The 19,473-nt window shown below is 37.8% G+C and overlaps 1 protein-coding gene across 1 annotated transcript in view; it reads left to right on the plus strand.

The window, feature by feature from the left end:
• Positions 1-1,837: 1,837 nt before the first annotated feature.
• Positions 1,838-19,473, plus strand: part of TRPC1 (transient receptor potential cation channel subfamily C member 1) — a 64,387-nt gene continuing 46,751 nt past the window's right edge. Inside the window, 2 exon segments of the mRNA XM_032631300.1 lie at positions 1,838-2,449; positions 13,204-13,358. Coding sequence (XP_032487191.1) covers positions 2,275-2,449; positions 13,204-13,358 — 330 coding nt within the window. The 5' untranslated portion in view covers positions 1,838-2,274.

Below are 19,473 nucleotides of genomic sequence, written 5' to 3' on the forward strand. Positions count from 1 at the left end.
TAGATCTGAATCTGGATTTTCTCTTCTCCATCACAACTGGAGTTGTGATGGCTCTTCAGTATATGAGGTTCGGTGAGTTGCTTTAAGCAACATGCTGCTTCTGAATCTTGCATGCTTCTGAATCTTGCACCTTCATCATAGCTCTATCATTGGTTTCCATATCACAGATGAAAAATAAATCATATAGAGGATCTTAAAATACCCCAATTTACACTGGATGAAAAAGGATCTGAGAAACAAGAGAGAATATTCTGCATCTGAGATGATTCAAAAAGACTTCTGAAGATACAATTGAAACACTAGTTTACTTTGAAGGAGGAAAAACCCTCTAATACTTTGGAATGCCTCCTAGGATTATCTCCTAAAGTAAATTGGAATTCAACTGAATCTAAGAAATCAGTCCAGCCCCTGTGGGAGCCTTATGGAAAAGAAATCACCTAAACCCAGAAGCTTGAAAAAACTTCAGATTAAAGTGGTTTCTATAGTTCTGAGCCATCTGAATTTTGACCCTTAAACACTCTGGAACTTTTGGATGGGCCTGGGTTAGAGCTGTTCTGCTACTGAGAAAAAAATTTTACTGGACTACAAAGAGTGTCCATAAACCCAAATAGGTACCACTCCGTTCACTGGCCACAGATTTACAATGAGCAATTTTTTTTTTTTTTTTTTACAATGAGCAATTTTGACATTCCACTAAATACACAAACTTAGAACTGTATTAAACATTAGAGAATGGGGCAGATTTATGATCTACTAGAGATAAGAAAGAAAAAGCTAAAATGCTTTAATAGATAACTGTTTTGAAGTAAACACATAAAAATGTTTGGAAAGGTGGGCAATCTTGTCTACCTAAGGCCTCTTAGAGAAGATCGAAAGAGCACTGTGAATGATGAGAAACATATATTTAGGAAATTTGGGAGTTAGAGTTGGCCGGGACAGCGATGGAACAAATCAACCTGAACAGAATAGGAAGTATTTCTCTCCAATACGTGTACTCAAGTAAATTTATGTATTGCCTTAAAAACCTAAGCACTATGGGTGCAATTTAGATTTTTGCACAGTTGGCTGTGGAAAGCAATAATTATTCGAGATACAATTTCCAGTCCCCCTCCCTCAGCTTTTAAAGTTGCAAGAATCTGCTTTAAATACAAGCTTAATTTAAAAAAAATATTCAAGGAAGTAGCACTTACTGCACTTCGGTTAGCTTTTGCTTAAATAACACTCATCTTCTAAAATCTGAGTTATAAACGTGAAGATGAACAAGAAACCACTGTAAGGACTATGACGTAGAGTAGATCCTAATGATGTGCTTATCCAATGGTTACATGCGAATAAACGATACTAGAAATGTTATGCCAATTTTATATCACAAAATGGTTTTTTTCTTTTTAATACAGTTTTAGAAATAATTATGTAGCTAGCCCGACATAATTACACACAGATGAACACAGGTCTGGTGGCGTGGCGAGGGCCCTGTCCTTTCTGGTTTAGGCAGAGGACAAAGGAATATGCAATAATTCGACAATTCCACGGGGGGGGTTCGACTAAACGTTAAGTCATCAGAGGCTCAGTGAACCACCCCGCTGCATGTTTAACTTGTGTGCAGCCCGAGACGGCGGGGAAATTACCTCAAACCTGCAACCTGGTTGTGGAGAGGGTACACCCGGCCATTCGCCTTTTCCTCCGAGGCTGGAAGCCTTCCAGGGGGCGGTGCGCTCGCGGACTCCGCCTCCGCCCCAGGTCCCGCCCACCACAGAGCCCGCCCCGTGGTCGTCGCTCTCACCGAGCGGAAGATGACGTGAGGAGAGCCGCGAACACCTCTGGGTGCAGTTCGGTCGGCGGTTTCCAGAGCCCTGGAGCCCGGCTGGTGCAGAATTGCCTCTTGGAGCACCCTTCCCACCGATTTTCGTCCTCCACTCTGGCCGGGCCGCTCCCCGCGCGGCCCCAGCGGCTCCTGGCACGGCCCCGCGCTCGGCTGCCGCCCTGGCGCGGGCCACTCTGCCGTCCCCGGACGGGCGCGGACCTGCTCGGCCTGGGCGCCGGCGGCTGGGGAGGGGGCGCTGGCCCCGGGGCCGCGCATGCGCCGCCACCAATTTGGGGCTGTCGGTGGAGGGCGAGTGCTGGCTCCGTGGGGAGGCGACGCCCTTCGGGGCCAACGGGCCGCGCGCCGAGGCGGCCGTGGGAACGACTCATCCCTTTTCCAGCCGGGGGTCGGGGTCGGGGCTGGTGGGGGCCCCGCCCCCGTCTCCTGGCCTGCCCCTTTCATGGGCCGCGATGATGGCGGCCCTGTACCCGAGCACGGACCTTTCGGGCGCCTCCTCCTCCTCCCTGCCTTCCTCCCCATCCTCCTCTTCGTCGCCGAACGAGGTGATGGCGCTGAAGGATGTGCGGGAGGTGAAGGAGGAGAACACCCTGAATGAGAAGCTTTTCTTGCTGGCGTGCGACAAGGGTGAGAGCTAGGCCCCTTTCTCTGCTTCTGGATGCCCGTGTCCTTCACACCCCTCATCCTCTCCCCAGCCTCAACTCGGGGCACTCCCTCTTCCTCGTGCGCCGAGCGTCTGTTCGCGCCGCGCCCGCTGCACCTGCCGGGCTGCTCGGCACCGCCTCTGCCTTGTGAGTGCAGAGCTGTCGGGCGGGAGCAGCCGCGGGTGGCGCCCTCCGAGCGCCGCACCTGGGGCGGCGGCCCTGCCCGGTGGTCTCCTTTCGTGCGGTCAGGTGTTCAGGTAGCGTCGTGGGGGCCGGGACCCTAGGGTTTCAGCCTCACCGGCGCTACTGACCACTTGAATGACCTGGTCTACCGCTTGGGGCTTTAGTTCTTTCTTTCTGGAAGCCCAGAGGTTTTGTCTAGTTTTGGACCTTTCAGTACGAAAAAAATCCCATGTCCTTGCTTAAGGTACCTCCTGATTATGGGCTCTCACCTGGTGTTTTGTTTTCTTTTTTCTTTAAAACCTTACTTGTATTATTTAACTCCAGCCACCCGGTGCCTTGGTGTTCAGTGACTGTCGAATGGCATTAGGTATGTCAATATCCTAGGTGGACATAAAGACAGCACTTTATGGAGAAATTCTGCCTAAGTTCCAGAGTTTCTCCAAATTTATGGAACAACTTTGTTCATGCTTTTTATTAGAGAGGAAGGTTTATTGCTCCTCAGACGTCTTTGGGAAATAAAGGTAGTGTAAAATAATTACAGGGCAAAAATGTGGAATATATTTAATATTTTTTTTAAAAATCTGGAAATCGATCACTTTTAAGGCCATAACAAAGTCTCCTCTCTTAAGCATGTTTTCTATTGATGAATATAATAAAAAGAATGGGAAATTGATTGCCCTAAGACTGCTTTTATTTCCTACGTGTAAAAAAGTGCTGTGAATTTTCTCTTTCTAAATTTATTCAGCTTGCCTTCCAGTGGCCATGCTTGCTTAGGAAAAATGTTTAGGATCATGCAAACTTCCAAAACATAAACCCAAAGGGCAGCTTACACTGTGAAAAGATTAACTACAGAGGATTTTTTTGTTTGTATGTGTTTTTTTTTAAAAAAAATGACAGCCTCCTTAACCACTTTTACTGCTTTGAGATAGGATTTTATTTACACAACTTTTTGAAAACACATTGATGTATAAACAAAGTCCACCCCTGTCCATCATGAGTCCTTTTATGATCTTATGTAGTAGTATTAAATTATATTATGAAAGCATTTGTGAAAGTCCACCATGGACAGGTTCATACAGTCTTGGAAATGTGAAGAAACATAGAATATATGTCTATAACCTCATAAATATCATCGTCTGTGGATTACGTAAAATTATTTAGTATTTCTAGAGTGGATAGTCTGAGTTCTCTTCCTTCAAAAATTCTCTGAGAGAGGAAGGGAACAGATTGTGTTATACTAGCATTAGTAAGTGGCTGCTACATCTACCCCAGCTTACTGAGCTATGGTTATTTTAAAGCAAACAGAAATTATGTCAAGAAAGGCAATTTAATATTCCTGTTAAACTGAGGACAGAGGAATGTCATAATGGAACATAGCTCGAATAAATACTTGTATGGTGTGTATATTTAGGATTATTGCATGACATATGTCAAAAGAGTTTGAATGTATGACAGTTCTGTAACCTGTCCAGTAGTGCCAGTTGAAATAGCCTTGATAGTCTTTCTTCGTCAGTTTCCCTTTTATACCATCATTAAGATCCTTGGAGAGATTTGGCTTTTGGGGGTAGGGTGGAAAGTAAATATGCATGCTTTTTCTCCCCCGTATAAATTAAAACATTTTTTAAGAAGTGAGATTAAATAGGTATTTTCTGTTTCAGGTATGTTGAAATGAATTCTTAGGTTAGATTTGGAAAAATGGCTTATTTCTTACATGTACTTATGGTATACATTTATGCTGAAAAAAAATATATTTGAGTTATAGCAGTTTTTTTGTTTACTCATTTATATTCACTAATATTGTTAAACCTTTTTTAGCGTTACCCAAACCAAATCTAAAAGTGAAAAGTTTCCTGAAGTAGCTATAGTTTCCACTATTACTTTGGAGCTTTCATCAAGCCAAATGGCAAATTGACTGAGACAGCTTTTGGGGTAGAGTGCATATGCTTTTCATAGATGATTTCATTTAATCCTCACAACCCCATGAGCCAGATGTTGTTATCCCCATTTTATGAATGAGGAAAATGAGGCTTAGCAAAATTTTAGAATTACTTTGCCCAAGGTTACATTAGTTAGTAGTAGAACTAGGATCTATTTTGAGCCTGTACTCTTAACCACTAAGTTTTGATCTAGTTGTAGTTGAATGAATGAAAATCACTTGTGTTAGAAAAGACACATCCATATTTGGATTTACTAATTGGAAATTAAACTTGCTCTCTGTGAATGTTTTATTAACTGTGGTTTCCATGGATTATGTTTATCCAATAAAAGTAAAAAGCTCTAATAGCACAAGAGCAGATCCACTCTAGAACGTCTATGTTTCTCATCCTTTTTTCATTTATCAAGTTTACACTACATGTGTAAAATGTCCGTAATGTATTCCACTTAAGGAGAATTCCTAAAGCAAAAATTGTGGAGATGGGGTTATGTGTTAGTGGATGGGTGACCCTTTGAAAGGTGTGTACAGATTAAGGAGTAAAGAAAAAAGGAAAGAAAACGATTTTATAGTTTGATTTTATAGTGTGTACAGCTAGCTTTTATGTAAATTATTAGTCCAATAGATCTAGGCAAGCGCAGATCCAGGTAGTGGCCACTTAATAGTGGCTATTGTTGATCTTGAAAGTGGGTCAGAATCATCTCAAAGGTAACATCGATTCTTTTTCGTAAAATTTAGAAGAAAAAGTGAATTGAAGGCTCCTGTGCCAGTTATATAAAGCTAAGTCTGGCCCCCCACCCCACATAAAATTCTCAGAAAGTACACATATTCTTTTTAGACGTAGAATGCTGCAATTCAGAGGTAAAGGTTAATTGAAACAAGAGCTGAAACAAGAGTGTTGTTTTATGGAATATTAAGCAGTGATTCTTACCACCCAAGTCTTCCTTTCACACTGAGAATTAGTATGGTAATAAGCTACTTTTATTTGTGGAAGACAGGGGTCTAACTTCAGACCTGCTGGCTGGAGAAAGAATTAATTAATACCTTTATTTAATACCTTTATTTAGGGAGCATCTAAGCTAAATATAGTTGTTAATTCACCTCTTTGAAAGTAACTGTTGAGTAGATGGTAGCTTTAGTATTAAACCCTTAATTTGCTGATGATCAGTAATCAGTTCTTGTGTGGAAAAGGAAGATGATGAAAGGATCCAGTCTGGATTCAGTCCCTGCCAACTTTTCATGAAGAACATTTTCAGGAAATTTGATTTGCAATGTCAGGAGGCCCTTCTTGAAATTTCAGCATGGAGTCAGGGGAGGGATGGAGAGAGCTGAATTTCACCTTTATTGTCAGGCTCAGTCTAATAATCTAGATCTGTATCACCTTTGTGGTATTGATTTGCTGCATTGTATGGAGGGTGCTTTGATGCCTGGATTCTGCTTAAACTTTGCATACCTTTGGCTTAGCATGCTTTTGAAATGGGTAACATTTCTGGGAGAAGTAATATTAAGCTGTTGTTTTAATAGCACTTAATATATTTAATGGGACTTTTAAAAACAGCTATTTGAAAAGAGATTTTGAAGTGGCTGGGGTTGGAGAGGATGGCTGTGGGAAGAAAAAGTGCAGAGTACTGGGTACTGCCAAGAAGTTTTTTTTTTTGGTTTTTTGGGTTTTTTTTGCCAAGAAGTTTTATGTCGACCAGGGACACCTAATGTTAAGAGGTATGTGCTGTGAGGGAAGAAAACTTTGCAGAAAGGAGAGGTAAAGAGGGTACTATATACAAAATTCTACCGGCATTTCACAAATTGTCATTAGTATTTAAGCATTTAAGTATTTTGTACAGGAGAGGTTTTCAAATCACCAGTGGTGCCATAGTGTATGGTTCATCTTTATTTTAACAAAAAAGACTCTTAAATCACCAGAATCTTGGTGGATAGTTTTATTATAAGAGGCTAATCATTGAGCAGCTAGCTGCTTCATAGTAGTATAATACTGGCATTTCTTTGTAGTGATTACAGAAGTGTGCTTCTTTATTTCATTTTTAACTTGCTGTTCTTTTCTATAATTCATCATCTGACTATATATCAGGTTAATTTTGTTAGGACACTGGAGAAAGGTGCTTTATCAAGAAATAACTGACTACATCCCTATCCTTTAGTACCTTCTTCTGTAGTGGAGATGCTCTCTTGTGCTCTTGTGAGAAGCAGTAAGGGAAATAAAGTATGTTTGTGCCTAATAGATCTGTCTGAAGGGCAGAAACAAATGCTCAATTTAACTTAAATGGCCTACTTATGATTTGGAAGATGGGATATTCTTAGTATGCAGTCAGTCTTTTATCTGGGCAGTTTAAAAAATGTAACCCAAGCCAAACCCCTTTACCTAGTATATTATAAACTTTGGGGAAGGGTGTTAAAAGATTAAATTTTATTATATGGGTATTGTTGCAACCTAAGAATAATTCCTCTTCTTCCATGCTTCCAGTGTTAGAAATATCTTCCTTATAACTGACCACCAAATTTAATGATACTAAGAAGTTTAAGATCTAGGATTAGTAGTTTAATATGTAATGAGTTCAAAAGCTATCACTAAGGGGTAAGTAGTGACTTTTACGAGCCTAAACAAATTATCAGGACTAAAAGAATTCCAATACCATATCAGTATAGATATGAGATTCAGTGGAATTTCTTTGCATGCCAAAACTTTGTGACCTATAAAGTGGTGATCAGCACTGTTATTAATAGCTTGTGTTAATTAAAAAAAAACCCAAAAAACTCCTATGTTTATTTTCTGGTCATATTTGTCGCTCCATCACTAATCCTTTTATATTTTTTGTAGCTTAATTTATATTGATCCATAGTGTACTTTTTTTAGTTCTATAAATATGTATAATTTAAATGTATGTGAGATTAAGTTTAAGCAACACAATAAATCCTTTATGAAACTGTATTACTGCATACCTGATATTAACTAAAGTTTTATACAACTTGTAACATCACTGTGAATTAGATCTCAAGTCATATACAGACTCTAATTACAAAGTGAACATTGCTTCTAATAGATTCAAGAATATGTTAATAATTTTTTATTTATAAACTAATTTACTTTAAAAAAATCAGCATTACCTTCTATAAGTATAATTTTTTCCTGCAGCAGTGTCTACTCTTTTGCCAGGTGATATTCATTATCACTAATAGTCTTAATTAACAGACATAAATGGCTAAGAAATTATAGTAATAATTGTCTTTTTCCAAAAATATTCAGAGTACTACGGACAGTTCAGCATACCATGTTTCTGAGTATCTAATTTTGAAGGTTTCATCCATAACAATGTGATTACAAACATGTTGGGGTCTATGATAAATATTGGGTTTTGCACATTTGGTAAAACTACATTTTAAATTGTCTTCACTCGAAAAGTCTTGCATGTGTGTTGTTTTTTTTTCTTTTTAGTATTTGGTTCAAACTAATTTGAAGTTTGCTGTAGAGTTAACATTTTAATCAGTATTGTCACTATATTTCCAGATCCAACAATTGAATTTGATTATGGCTTTGTATTTTTTTACTTCATCATTCTTTTTCCTCTTAATAATAAAATCTTCTGTTTTAAGTGTCTTTAGTAATAGTTCAATAAGAATGTTGCAGTTGCCATAGTCAAAAAGTTTGTTAGATAAACTTGGTTTGAAAAACTTTACAGATTTTTTGACAGATAAATTCTCCAGTACTTCACAACTAACTGAAAATTTGGTTACTATAAAATTAAACTGACCGACATTAATACTCCCATTTCAGTGATGCTGAAATTTACCATCATATGTCAGAAAATAAAATGAGATGCCAAGAAGAAAAGATGATTACCGGTTCTTCACTGATACTATAACATATCTCCACTGTCTTTCTCAAGTTGGCCAGGGTGAATTTGTTGCTAAGGATCCATGGGATTACAACAGTATTTTTATATACTATTTCATTTTATTAAATTGTTGGTTAGGACTCACTACATTGATTTCATGACTGCTACTGGGTTTCAACCTGCAGTTTGGGAAACATTGGTGTAGAAAGAGCATAGTGGGTAAGTGGGAGAGTGGCAACAAGTTAAATGCAGAATGATAGCAAGACCCAGGTCCCATAAGGCTTAGTAAGCTACGAAAAGATTGTGGCATTTAAAGTGTGATTAAAAATATTGAGGATTGGACTTCCCTGGTGGTGCAGTGGTTGAGAGTCTGCCTGCCGACGCAGGGGACACGGGTTTGTGCCCCGGTCTGGGAAGATCCCACATGCCGTGGAGTGGCTAGGCCTGTGAGCCATGGCCACTGAGCCTGCGCATCCGGAGCCTGTGCTCCGCAACGGGAGAGGCCACAACAGTGAGAGGACCGCGTACAAAAAAAATCTTGAGGATTGAAAACCTGATATGATTTGAATTTTAAAATGATCACTGTGAATGCTGGGTGGAGAGTGGGTTAAAGAGAGGTGGTGCTGGAGTAGAAGTGGGCAAACTACAACCCACAGGCCAAATCCACCCACCACCTGTTTTTGGAAGGCCTGTGAGCTAAGAATGATTTTTATATTTTACATTTCAAATGGTTGGGAATAAATCAAGAATAATATTTCATAACACTTGAAAATTATATGAAATTCAAACGAGTGTCCATAAATATTTATTGGAACACATTGGAGTTCATCGTGTACATTTGGTCTGTGGCCACTTTGGTGCTGCAAGAGCAGAGTTGAGTGTTTGCAACTGGGATGACATGGCCCCCAAAACCTAAATATGGCCCTTTATAGAAAAGTTTGTTGACCCCTGTACTAGAGTGTAGGCAGCTGTATCAGTAAAGACGTTAATGCAGGGTCCAGGAGAGAGATGATGGTGTCTTGAACTGGGGGTTACAGTGTACAAGGGTACAAGTGGATAAGTATGGGAGATACTCTGGAGAGGGGACTGAGAAGTTTTGCTGTTGAACTTGGATACTGGTGGAACTGATTGAAAAGGTTTCTTTTTCCTTCACTGAAAAAAAAGACAACCATCTAGCCAAAAAAGTAAATGGATCATGTTGCCTTTCCTTCTATATGTTATATTCTAAAAGACGAAAGATGTATGTAACTATTAAAAGCAACTTCAGTGTAAAATGAAAAACATTTCTAAATTTGCCTGACCCAAGAAGGCATTTTGACTTATAATCCTTGCTCTATAACTAGCTTCTTGCTATATATTTTAAAGTTACTCACCTCTTCTTACGTATACACTCATCCTAAATATTAAGACTGTTCTGGGCTTTCTGAATACAGTACATTGTTTTAAATGGCTTGCAAATATAAACTTAGGTAGAATGCTTAGAAACCAGTCTAGGTTTCCTATAGGTTCTGTGACTATAGTTTATAGTTGTTCATTTGCGTGAATGTGTCAGCCGTGACGGGGTGGAAATTTTTATTATTTTTAGGGATGAAAATTACTTACTTGGTTTTGATTTCTAAGGTATTTTTTTCCTTGTATAGCCCCCTAACTGTAATGGGAATAGTGTTTGAAACCTTAAAGCTGTAGAATCTGACATTTGCAATACAATTACTTTTTAAATAGCAGTCTAAACTTTAAAAATGTGTAGCCATTGTTTTTGACCATTTGCTGTATGTGAAATTTATACAATTTTATAAGAATTATATGTATACAGCTCTCTATACTTTTCAGTCTCTAGCAATATGGCTGACTAAATAATCTGAAAACGCTTCTGTTTTAAATCACCTAGAAATGCTAGATAAAATATAATAAACATACATTTAAGTGAACAGCTGAGCTTTCAGGAAAGTAAGGAAAACAGATTCAAACATAAAGAAAAGACTGAAAAACAGAGGAGTATGTGAGTTGACATTTGAGTGCTCCGTGGATGGGAGCAAGAGTTATTAGTCTGGGCATTGTTGGGATTTGAATTTTAATGCCCTTGTGGAAACAGGTTACAAAGCCTTGAGTTTGTACAAAGTGGGGGAATTGGAACAACATCCAAACGTGAAACCAGGATCCTTAAAGGACTACACTTTTAGCAAAGGGGTAGATGAGGAAAAGAACCCGTCCATCAGCACAGGGAGCCTACAAAGAACCTTTCAAATAAGACTTCCCTAAGAACTTGTAACTATGCTCCTGCCTCTTGTTGGCTTGGGGTTTAAATTAATATTACCTACTTGATCTGGGAAAACCTAAACTGAGAAATTAGTATAAAAAGGATTCATAGGGTAGCAAAACCTCTGAGTTATCTGGAAGAAGCAAACACAAAACATCCTTGGTGGGACAAGCTTTCAAACGAGGCTGCCTAGTTTCCCACAGTTAACCTGCATGAAGTTGAGTTTGCAATACCCAATTAAAAAATTCAGAAGACAGTCACCTATTATCACAATAGGCACAACGAATAGGATTAAATCCCTAAGACCTAGATAATTATCATATGGAGACCATAAAATAAGTATGTTTAAAATGACAAAAAGCTTAAAATAAGGAAATTAAAACATAAGGAAGTAAATCAAAAATTTGGAAAGGAATCCAATAAAACTTAGAGAAATAAAAAATGTAGTCATTAAAAATAAACTTCATGGTGGTTCCCTGGTGGTGCAGTGGTTGAGAGTACGCCTGCCGATGCAGGGGGCACGGGATCGTGCCCTGGTCCGGGAGGATCCCACATGCCGCGGAGTGGCTGGGCCTGTGAGCCATGGCCGCTGAGCCTGCGCGTCCGGACCCCGTGCTCCGCAACGGGAGAGGCCACAACAGTGAGAGGCCCGCGTACCGCAAAAAATAAAAAAATAATAAAATTAATGAATAATCAGCAGAAATAGTTGAAGGAGGAATAAGTGGAAGAGAAATCTGAAGAAGTTATCCAGAATGCAGGAAAGAGAGAGAGAAAGAAGAAAAATAAATCTTTAGAGACAAAGAAGTTAGAATGGGACAATCTAACATAATGTCTAAAGAAGTTCCAACAGGAGAAAAAATAATAAGGGGATGAAGCAGTATTTGAAGAGAGAATGGCTGAAAATATTGCATATGAATGAAGGGCATAGTCCTTAGCTTCAGAAAGCCTAATGATTCTCAAGCAGGATAAATAAAATCTAATCCTCACCCAGACACATCATGAAACCAAAGAAAATAGAGCAAGGGGTTTTATGGGTAGCATTCTCCTACAACTGAGATGTTGAAATCAACTCACCTGAAATAAGATTTTAAAGTTATTTTCCAGTATTAGTGATAAGTTTTCACTGATCTATCTGCATGTTCATATTGGTTCAACTTTGTGAAGTGTTTGGTAAGTTTTTTGCCATGGAGCATTAGTGTCTAAATATTAATTAGTAGTTCTATGAGGAAATAATTTCTTTTTGTGACTAGTTTTCTTCTTGAGGGAACTAAGGAAATACACCATCAAGAAAACTACCATTCAACATCTTCCAAAATGTGTGTGGACTTTAAAGTCACTGGTTAAAAATAATAGCATAATTTATTTGAAATTTTAACCAAAAAAATCTGTTACTTTTCTTTGTTATTCACTCATTTAGTCCAGTTTTAGAATTTTCTTTCTGTATCATGAAATCATTTTTTTTTCTTCTGATTTCTACTCTGATTGTTCTTTTCCTGTTTCTTATTCATAGACTTCCAAGGAACAGCTATATTTGCAAGTCACTTAAAATCATTTATTCATTGAATGTTTAAAAAGTAAGATGAAATAAAACAAAACCCACTTTGCTTTCTTTCTCCATTTAATTAGCATTTCTCTTTTGATTTATTCCCCTTTTACCTGCTGCACCAGCTGGTTAGCAGACAAGTATAGTGGGCCCTCTGTGAAAATGATTACCTCCATAATTATTCCCATTTCACCCCATGAGTTAGCTGCTTTGTTGTGGGGTAGAGTGAGGCAGAAGCTAATCTGCATAATCCTGACAGGTCAAATTTCGCTTTGAAATATTCTGACATTGGCCTCTACCAGCATTAGTCATAGTCTTGCTTAAGAGTTTTGTGAGCTGAATATTCTGTCGTTATTTAAACAGCTTCATTAATGAGATTGTGTGTGTGTGTGTGTGTGTGTGTGTTGGGAGAGGGGGAGGAGACTAGGAATTTCGGACATCTTTCCCTTTTACTATACATACCCACAAGCATATACACGTTCACACTGCTTTTCCAAAGTATTTTCCCCTGTAAAACCTCTTCATAACATCCTCCACTTATTACTAGATCTCGTTTTTAACCATTTAACAATTAAATGTGTGTATGTATTTGAGATATAAAACTTAAATCCTTTAAGCTTATATCTTATTTTCCTAGCACGCAGTCTATGTTTTTAAACATTCTTTATTACTTTAAATATCTTCTGAAAGTTCTTCTCCTTATAATCAATCAGTTATGAATTTTAAACAACTTTGATTTTAAACTGTACATTTAAATTTTTTCTACTTTTTATGTTTGCAACTGATGTACATATTCTTTTATCAGGGTATAAGTTTTCAGCAAGGAAATGCTCACATTTTCTTTGCACATTTCCATATACAAAAATGAGTTTACGTTTTTTAATCTTTTAAATCAACAGGCTAAGTTTTCTTTACAGTCATTCTTATTTAATATGTCATGGATATTAAATTATGTTTGTATATTGTTATTTAGGTGACTATTATATGGTTAAAAAGATTTTGGAGGAAAACAGTTCAGGTGACTTGAACATAAATTGCGTAGATGTGCTTGGGAGAAATGCTGTTACCATAACTATTGAAAACGAAAACTTGGATATACTGCAGCTTCTTTTGGACTACGGTTGTCAGGTACAAGGCTAGATAATTTTATCCAGTAGCTTCTAAGTACTGTTAGATATGCCATGTTTTCTCCTTTCTTTCTAGTTTCCTTTCCCCCTTCCTTCCTTACTTTTTTCCTTCCTTTCTCTCTCTATTTTTCTTCTCTCTTTCTTTCACCTTTTATTTTGTTTTGAGCTACTAAAAATTTAAAAACAAACTAAAAAAAACCCTTTTTAAAAAAAGTATAGTATTTTGACTTGATTTATCTTTTTCTTCCCAACTTTCACTCCTGCCCCTTATCTTAATGTTTTAAACCATCTGACAGAGGTAAATTATCATGACTTATTAAAGATGACTTTGTTTTTATTACTTACATTATTATATTACTATTTACCTTATATATCTAAAAATAGTACAAGTGTTCTGGAAGTGTCAGGGGAACAGGTATTTCTGTGGCCCATATAATTTACAAGCATAAAAACAGAATACTCCTCACTTACAAAGCAATTTTCAATTTGATTTTCTCCAAAGTTTTATTAAATTGTCCTTTTTGTCTGAAATCTAGTGTTTGCTTATAGCTAAAGGTGAACGGATTTTTTTAAACTGGAAAACATTGACCTTTCTGCTTGTCTTCATATCAGTTCGTGTAAAAAATCAGGCATGTGGGGCTTCCCTGGTGGCGCAGTTGTTGAGAGTCCGCCTGCCGATGCAGGGGACACAGGTTCATGCCCTGGTCTGGGAAGATCCCACATGCTGCGGAGCGGCTGGGCCCGTGAGCCATGGCCGCTGAGCCTGCGCGTCCGGAGCCTGTGCTCCGCAACGGGAGAGGCCACAACAGTGAGAGGCCCGTGTACCGCAAAAACAAAACAAAACAAAACAAAAAAAGCAGGCATGTGTATGTCTTGAAAGAATTCAGTTAAGAGATCGGAAGGAAATTTAATAACATTATTTTCCTTCTTTTTTGGTTTGCTTATAATGGGACTTAGCATATGAATTCTGGCTCTTTTTTTTCTTTCAAACAGTATGGTTCTTTGCTCTTTTGTAGCTTTAAACTAATGAGACTTTTTTGGGAGTGGTATCAGGAAGCACTCAGAAGATTTAAAAAAAATAAGTAGGTTAGTCCTATGTATGTTTCTATTATATATATAAATATAATACATATATATATGTATTAAAACATGTGGTACTGTCTCTGTGTATACATAGAGTAGAAATAAATGGCTTTCCCAGAAATTTCATTTATCCAGAACACCCTTTGAACCAGGAAGTAAGTGAAAAATACCTCTGAGCAGCCAGGGTAGATGGCGGTGAAGTTTCCCATTTATGAGCTTTATCATAGGGGTAATTCTGGAGTCCTCCTTCAAAATCTGTTTTTTCTTACTTTAGATTCCACTTTAACAAGTTTACTTAGTTTTCTAATCCATAGAGAATTACAGGGGCAACAGAAAGGGCATGAGGCTGCACTGGAAAAAAATTAGGCACAGTACCTCTGACTCTATTTAAAGAGGTCCATAGCATTAGATACCTGTTAATCTCTAAGGGTACTGTATGTTAGAGTGGTAATTGCTATTTATAACAATGGCCCAGAGTCAGTAAGGGAAAGTTAAATTATACTCAGTACGTATTACTTGAAGAAAGAAGAATATATATAGTACTTCTGAAAGCAGAAAACTTCCATCAAATTTGTTTAAATTTCAAAGTTAAACACTTAAAGGCATAAGCTTCAGTTACCTATAAAATAATGTCGCAAAGAAAGTCTCTGATGAGTCTATGTAAAAGAGGTATTAGGGTATTGAGATAATAATCATTTTGTCTTTTTACATGTAAGATTCTATGTATATAAAATTTCTGCAGTATACATGGTTCTTTCACATACCTGATCACATTTGAACATCATAGGCAGCCTGTCTAGATGTTATATTTTTTATAGATCAGAAAACTGAGGCTCATAGACTGTAATGAATTGCCCAAAGTTTTAAAATAAGTAAGGGCAAAGCTAAGATTGAAGCTAACCTTTTGACTGCAAATCCCATGCTCTTTCCAGTTCATTGTGTTCCGTCTTAAATTACCTATGTCTTATCTGTCAGTCAACAGATGTCCAAGGCCTTTGGTTGGGTGTGACTGTGGAAATGAATATGTAAAACATGAGTTCTGTACTAAAGGATGTTAAAACCAATTGGACAATGAAAGTGCATATGAATTTTAAATCAATCAAATGATACAAAAGTGTATTTCATAAATGCTGGGTGGTAATAGTACTTGACCCTTGTATGTCGCTTTGAGGTTACAAAGTGCTTTCATGTATTTTATCTTGTGTTATACTAGTGGCTCTCAACCGGCAGTTTTGTCCCTTAGGGGACATTTGGCAATGTCTGGGAACATTTATGGTTTTGCAGCTTGTGGGTGGGTTAGTACTGGCGTCTGGTGGGTAGAAGGTAAGGGCGTTGCTAATCATCCTACAGTGAACAGGACAGCCCCCCACAATAACGAATTATCTGGCCTCAAATGTCATTAGTGACACCATTGAGAAACCCTGTTTTATACGTAAACTTTTGTGGTTCACAATAAATGTTTTGGAGACATAGGAAAGAGGAGATCACTGTGGTTTAGAGCTAGCAAGAAAGGTTTCATGGAAGAATGGCAGTTGAGCTCAGCCTTGAAATATTAATAATTGCTAATATTTATATAGTTCTACTGTGTGACAGGAATCTTAAATATATTTTCACTTCCTTAATCCTTACAACAGTTCTATGAGATAGGTGCTATTATTATCCCCATTTTATAGAGGAGGAAACCATGGTACAGAAGGTTTCAGTAACATGCCCAAAGTTACTCCGTAAATGCCAGATCTGGAATCTGAACCCAGGTTCTGGCTCCAGAGTCCATGCTTTTACCTGCTACCTAAAACTACTGTAAAACAGGAGGTGGAGAAGGACGTAAACAAAGGCATGTAAATGTATATTCTTGAGACAGTGAATTGACTTAGCCTTTTTGAACAAAATATTTGGGTTGGATAGTAGTGGAAAATATCTGGAAAAATAACTAAGACAAAACTGATGAAAAGGGCTTGAATGCCAGTCTAAGGAATTTGGCTTTTATATGATAGATAGTGAGATCATTAAATAATTTTTGAGTAAGGATGTGATGTGTCCAATGGTATTTTAGAAAAACTAATGTAGTGGCTGTGTTCAGTACAGATTAAAAAATGGGAAGTGGGGAAGGCTATAAATAGTTTGGGTGAGCAGTTTTTATAATAATCCAGATGTGAAGAGGTTAAAGCCTGAACTGGAATAGTGGCTATAAGAATAGGGGAAAAAATGGCAGATGTGAGAGATGTTATGAAGGAAGAATTGATAGAACTTAGTATTTAAATTTGGAGGAGGGTATTGAGAAGGAGTCCAAGATGATTTGAAAATCTTAAACATGGGTTACTGGGAGAATGATGCAAGAAAAACAGGAAGTTAAGTCAAACTTGGGGCAGAGAACTGTGAATTCTGGTTTAGCCTTGTTTATTTTGGGGCTATCAGGCAGTTTCCAGTGGAAAGCTGACATCTCTAGGGAGAGGTTGGGCTGGAGAGATACAGCAGTCGTGGCCATGGAGATGACCCGACATCATGAGAGTGGATGAAATCATAGAGAAGAGCAAACAACTAGTGCTGATTCTTTCTCAGGGAGCATCTACATTAAAAAAGGGCATTAGAAGGAAAGGGTTTCATTAAAGGAGTTAGGATATGCAACGTTGTGAAAACCAAAGAAACGGTTTTATTACGTTGCTGAGAAATCAAGGAAAATGGTAGGAAAGGCCATTGGATTTTGAAACTGGCATCAGTAGAATTAGAGAAAATGACACGCATGAGTTTGAGAGTGAGAGTGAGAGAAAGAAAACTCTAGTGGTGAGAGAAAGAGAGGATCATGTCAATTAGCAAAGAGTGAGGAAGTATTTCATGTTTGGGGAGGTTTGGGGAGGTGAGGGCTGGGACTGGTGTTTCTGCGAAGGAAGGACCAAGGTCCTGTAGAAGACCAGAGCACTAAATAGAATACCTAGGTGGAAAATTTAGCTTTGGGAAGGAATGAAATAAATGAGTATCTGAGCTTTGAGGAGAGAGTATGGGAATTGTTGAAAAGACAAATTCTGAGGTGAGAAGGGAGATAGTAACCTCATTAATACATAATAGGTGTGTACTGAATAGATTTTAATAAAGAATGGTCAAATATCTGTGAAAAATTAGGAAGCAAAACTAATGAGGACATTTGTATACCTAGAGATACTTAAATAATTTAAAACATTTTTCCCTTCGGAGCTGCCTTTGATATATCAAGTAACAGCATTGTGCAGAATAAGTCCAGGGCGACTCCTTACGTGACTTTTTTACATAAATTTTTTTATACCTGAAGCTTATCCTTTTAAGCCTTGAAAGATTTAACATGAATCTTTCTTTATTCTTTACTAAATATTATATCTGAATATAATTTAACTTTACCATCGTAAGTGGGAATCATTGAGAGTTTAATCATTTTACTTTGCTTCATATAGTCTGAGACTATTGACACGTTTTCCCTTACATTAAGTGGCTTCAGACTGCTTTGTATTGATAGTGATTTTGCTATGCTGATATTTTATCTTCTCAATGATCAACTTTTAGCCGTTTTTCATCCTTTCTCCCTTCTTTGTTGGTTTTAATCTAGCCTGAAGGGTACTTGGGAAAGCCAGGTGTCTGTCATTTATGGACAACTTGAAGTTGGTGTGGGTGAGGCAGTTGCTTCTAGGAAAGAATGCCCATGAAGTTTGTTTGTGACAGCTCAGTATGGTTTGGGGAGAAATTTGCAGCTACATCCATGGCTATGTTTCAGATGATTGGAGTTGCCTGGTGTTTTGACTTCGAGAGCAGTGGCATTACTATAGGTAGCTTTATAGGTTAAAATTAAAAACCATAAATGAACTGTTTAGTAGTAATGAACACATGGTTCTTTTTGCTTGTTTGCTTCACCTGACCAAGTACAGCAAAAACTGAAGAGAAACGTTTGTAAAGCAGAAGAATAATAGTGCTAGCTTTTAAAGAATAGGCTACAGCCCAGTGAACCCTAAAATGTTTAAGGGATAAAATAATGAATTAAATTTCCCATGAGGGTGGGGAGTTTTTCCTGTAGGAATACATAGGCAGTTCCTAATGGTTGAATATGACCCCAACCCAATTATTTGGGGTGCTTAGTCCTATTTTTAGACATCCAGATGAAGTCTGCCATTTTTAGTCCTGTTTTTGGCATCTAGAGAAAGTGGATGAAAGCATCCTTTTCAGCTACAAAGAATATTAAAGATCTGGTATAATTTCATTTTCATGGGAGAGAATATTGATTTAAATAGTTGTTAAACAGTATAATCATTTAAAAATGTACAGGGTACATTTTTAAATAATCAGGGTATTTTCTTAGATTAAATCATTACCTATCCCCACTTTTTGCTTCTGCCTTTATGGTTTTCCTTAAAAAACAAAACAAAGCAAAACAAAAAGAAACCCCAAACCTGATGTCTCACTTGCCAAGTATCACAATAGGACTGAAGAGTTTGTTATATCGAAAAGTTGAAAAAGCTCCATTTCCTCAGCTTCTATTTAATTACTTTTTCCTCCTGTCAAAGTTGGAGCTTCAAAATGACCTATAGTTTGGGAGTAAAACTATAAAGTCACTTCTCTGGCTTGTCTCTAAGGACATTGGTATCCTAGTTCTTTGTGATTTTTACTTGCTAAGATTGCTGATGTTGGGAATTTCCTGGTGGCCCAGTGGTTACAACTCGGCGCTTTCACTGCTGTGGCCTGGGTTCGATCCCTGGTCAGCGAACTAAGATCCCGCAATCAGTGTGGCACCACCAACAAAAAGAAAAAGATTACTAATATTAATGCCATATTTGTACCATTTCAGTCAGCCGTGTGTGCTTTAAAGATGAGAACAGAGGGGCTCCACCTTCTGTTAACATATTTTTCATTGTCCCCTAGCCTCATGGTTGCATTATCATTTTTATCAGACAAAACAATCCTTTATCTGTAGTAATTGTTCTTGGCAATTTCTTTTATAGATTTGGAGTAATGAAGATTCTTTTGGTCCAAAGTTCGAGAGTAAACATCTTGAAAAAAATAACATATCAACTAAT

This window comes from Phocoena sinus, chromosome 4, assembly GCF_008692025.1.
Source record: "Phocoena sinus isolate mPhoSin1 chromosome 4, mPhoSin1.pri, whole genome shotgun sequence".
NCBI classification, from domain to species: Eukaryota; Metazoa; Chordata; class Mammalia; order Artiodactyla; family Phocoenidae; genus Phocoena; species Phocoena sinus.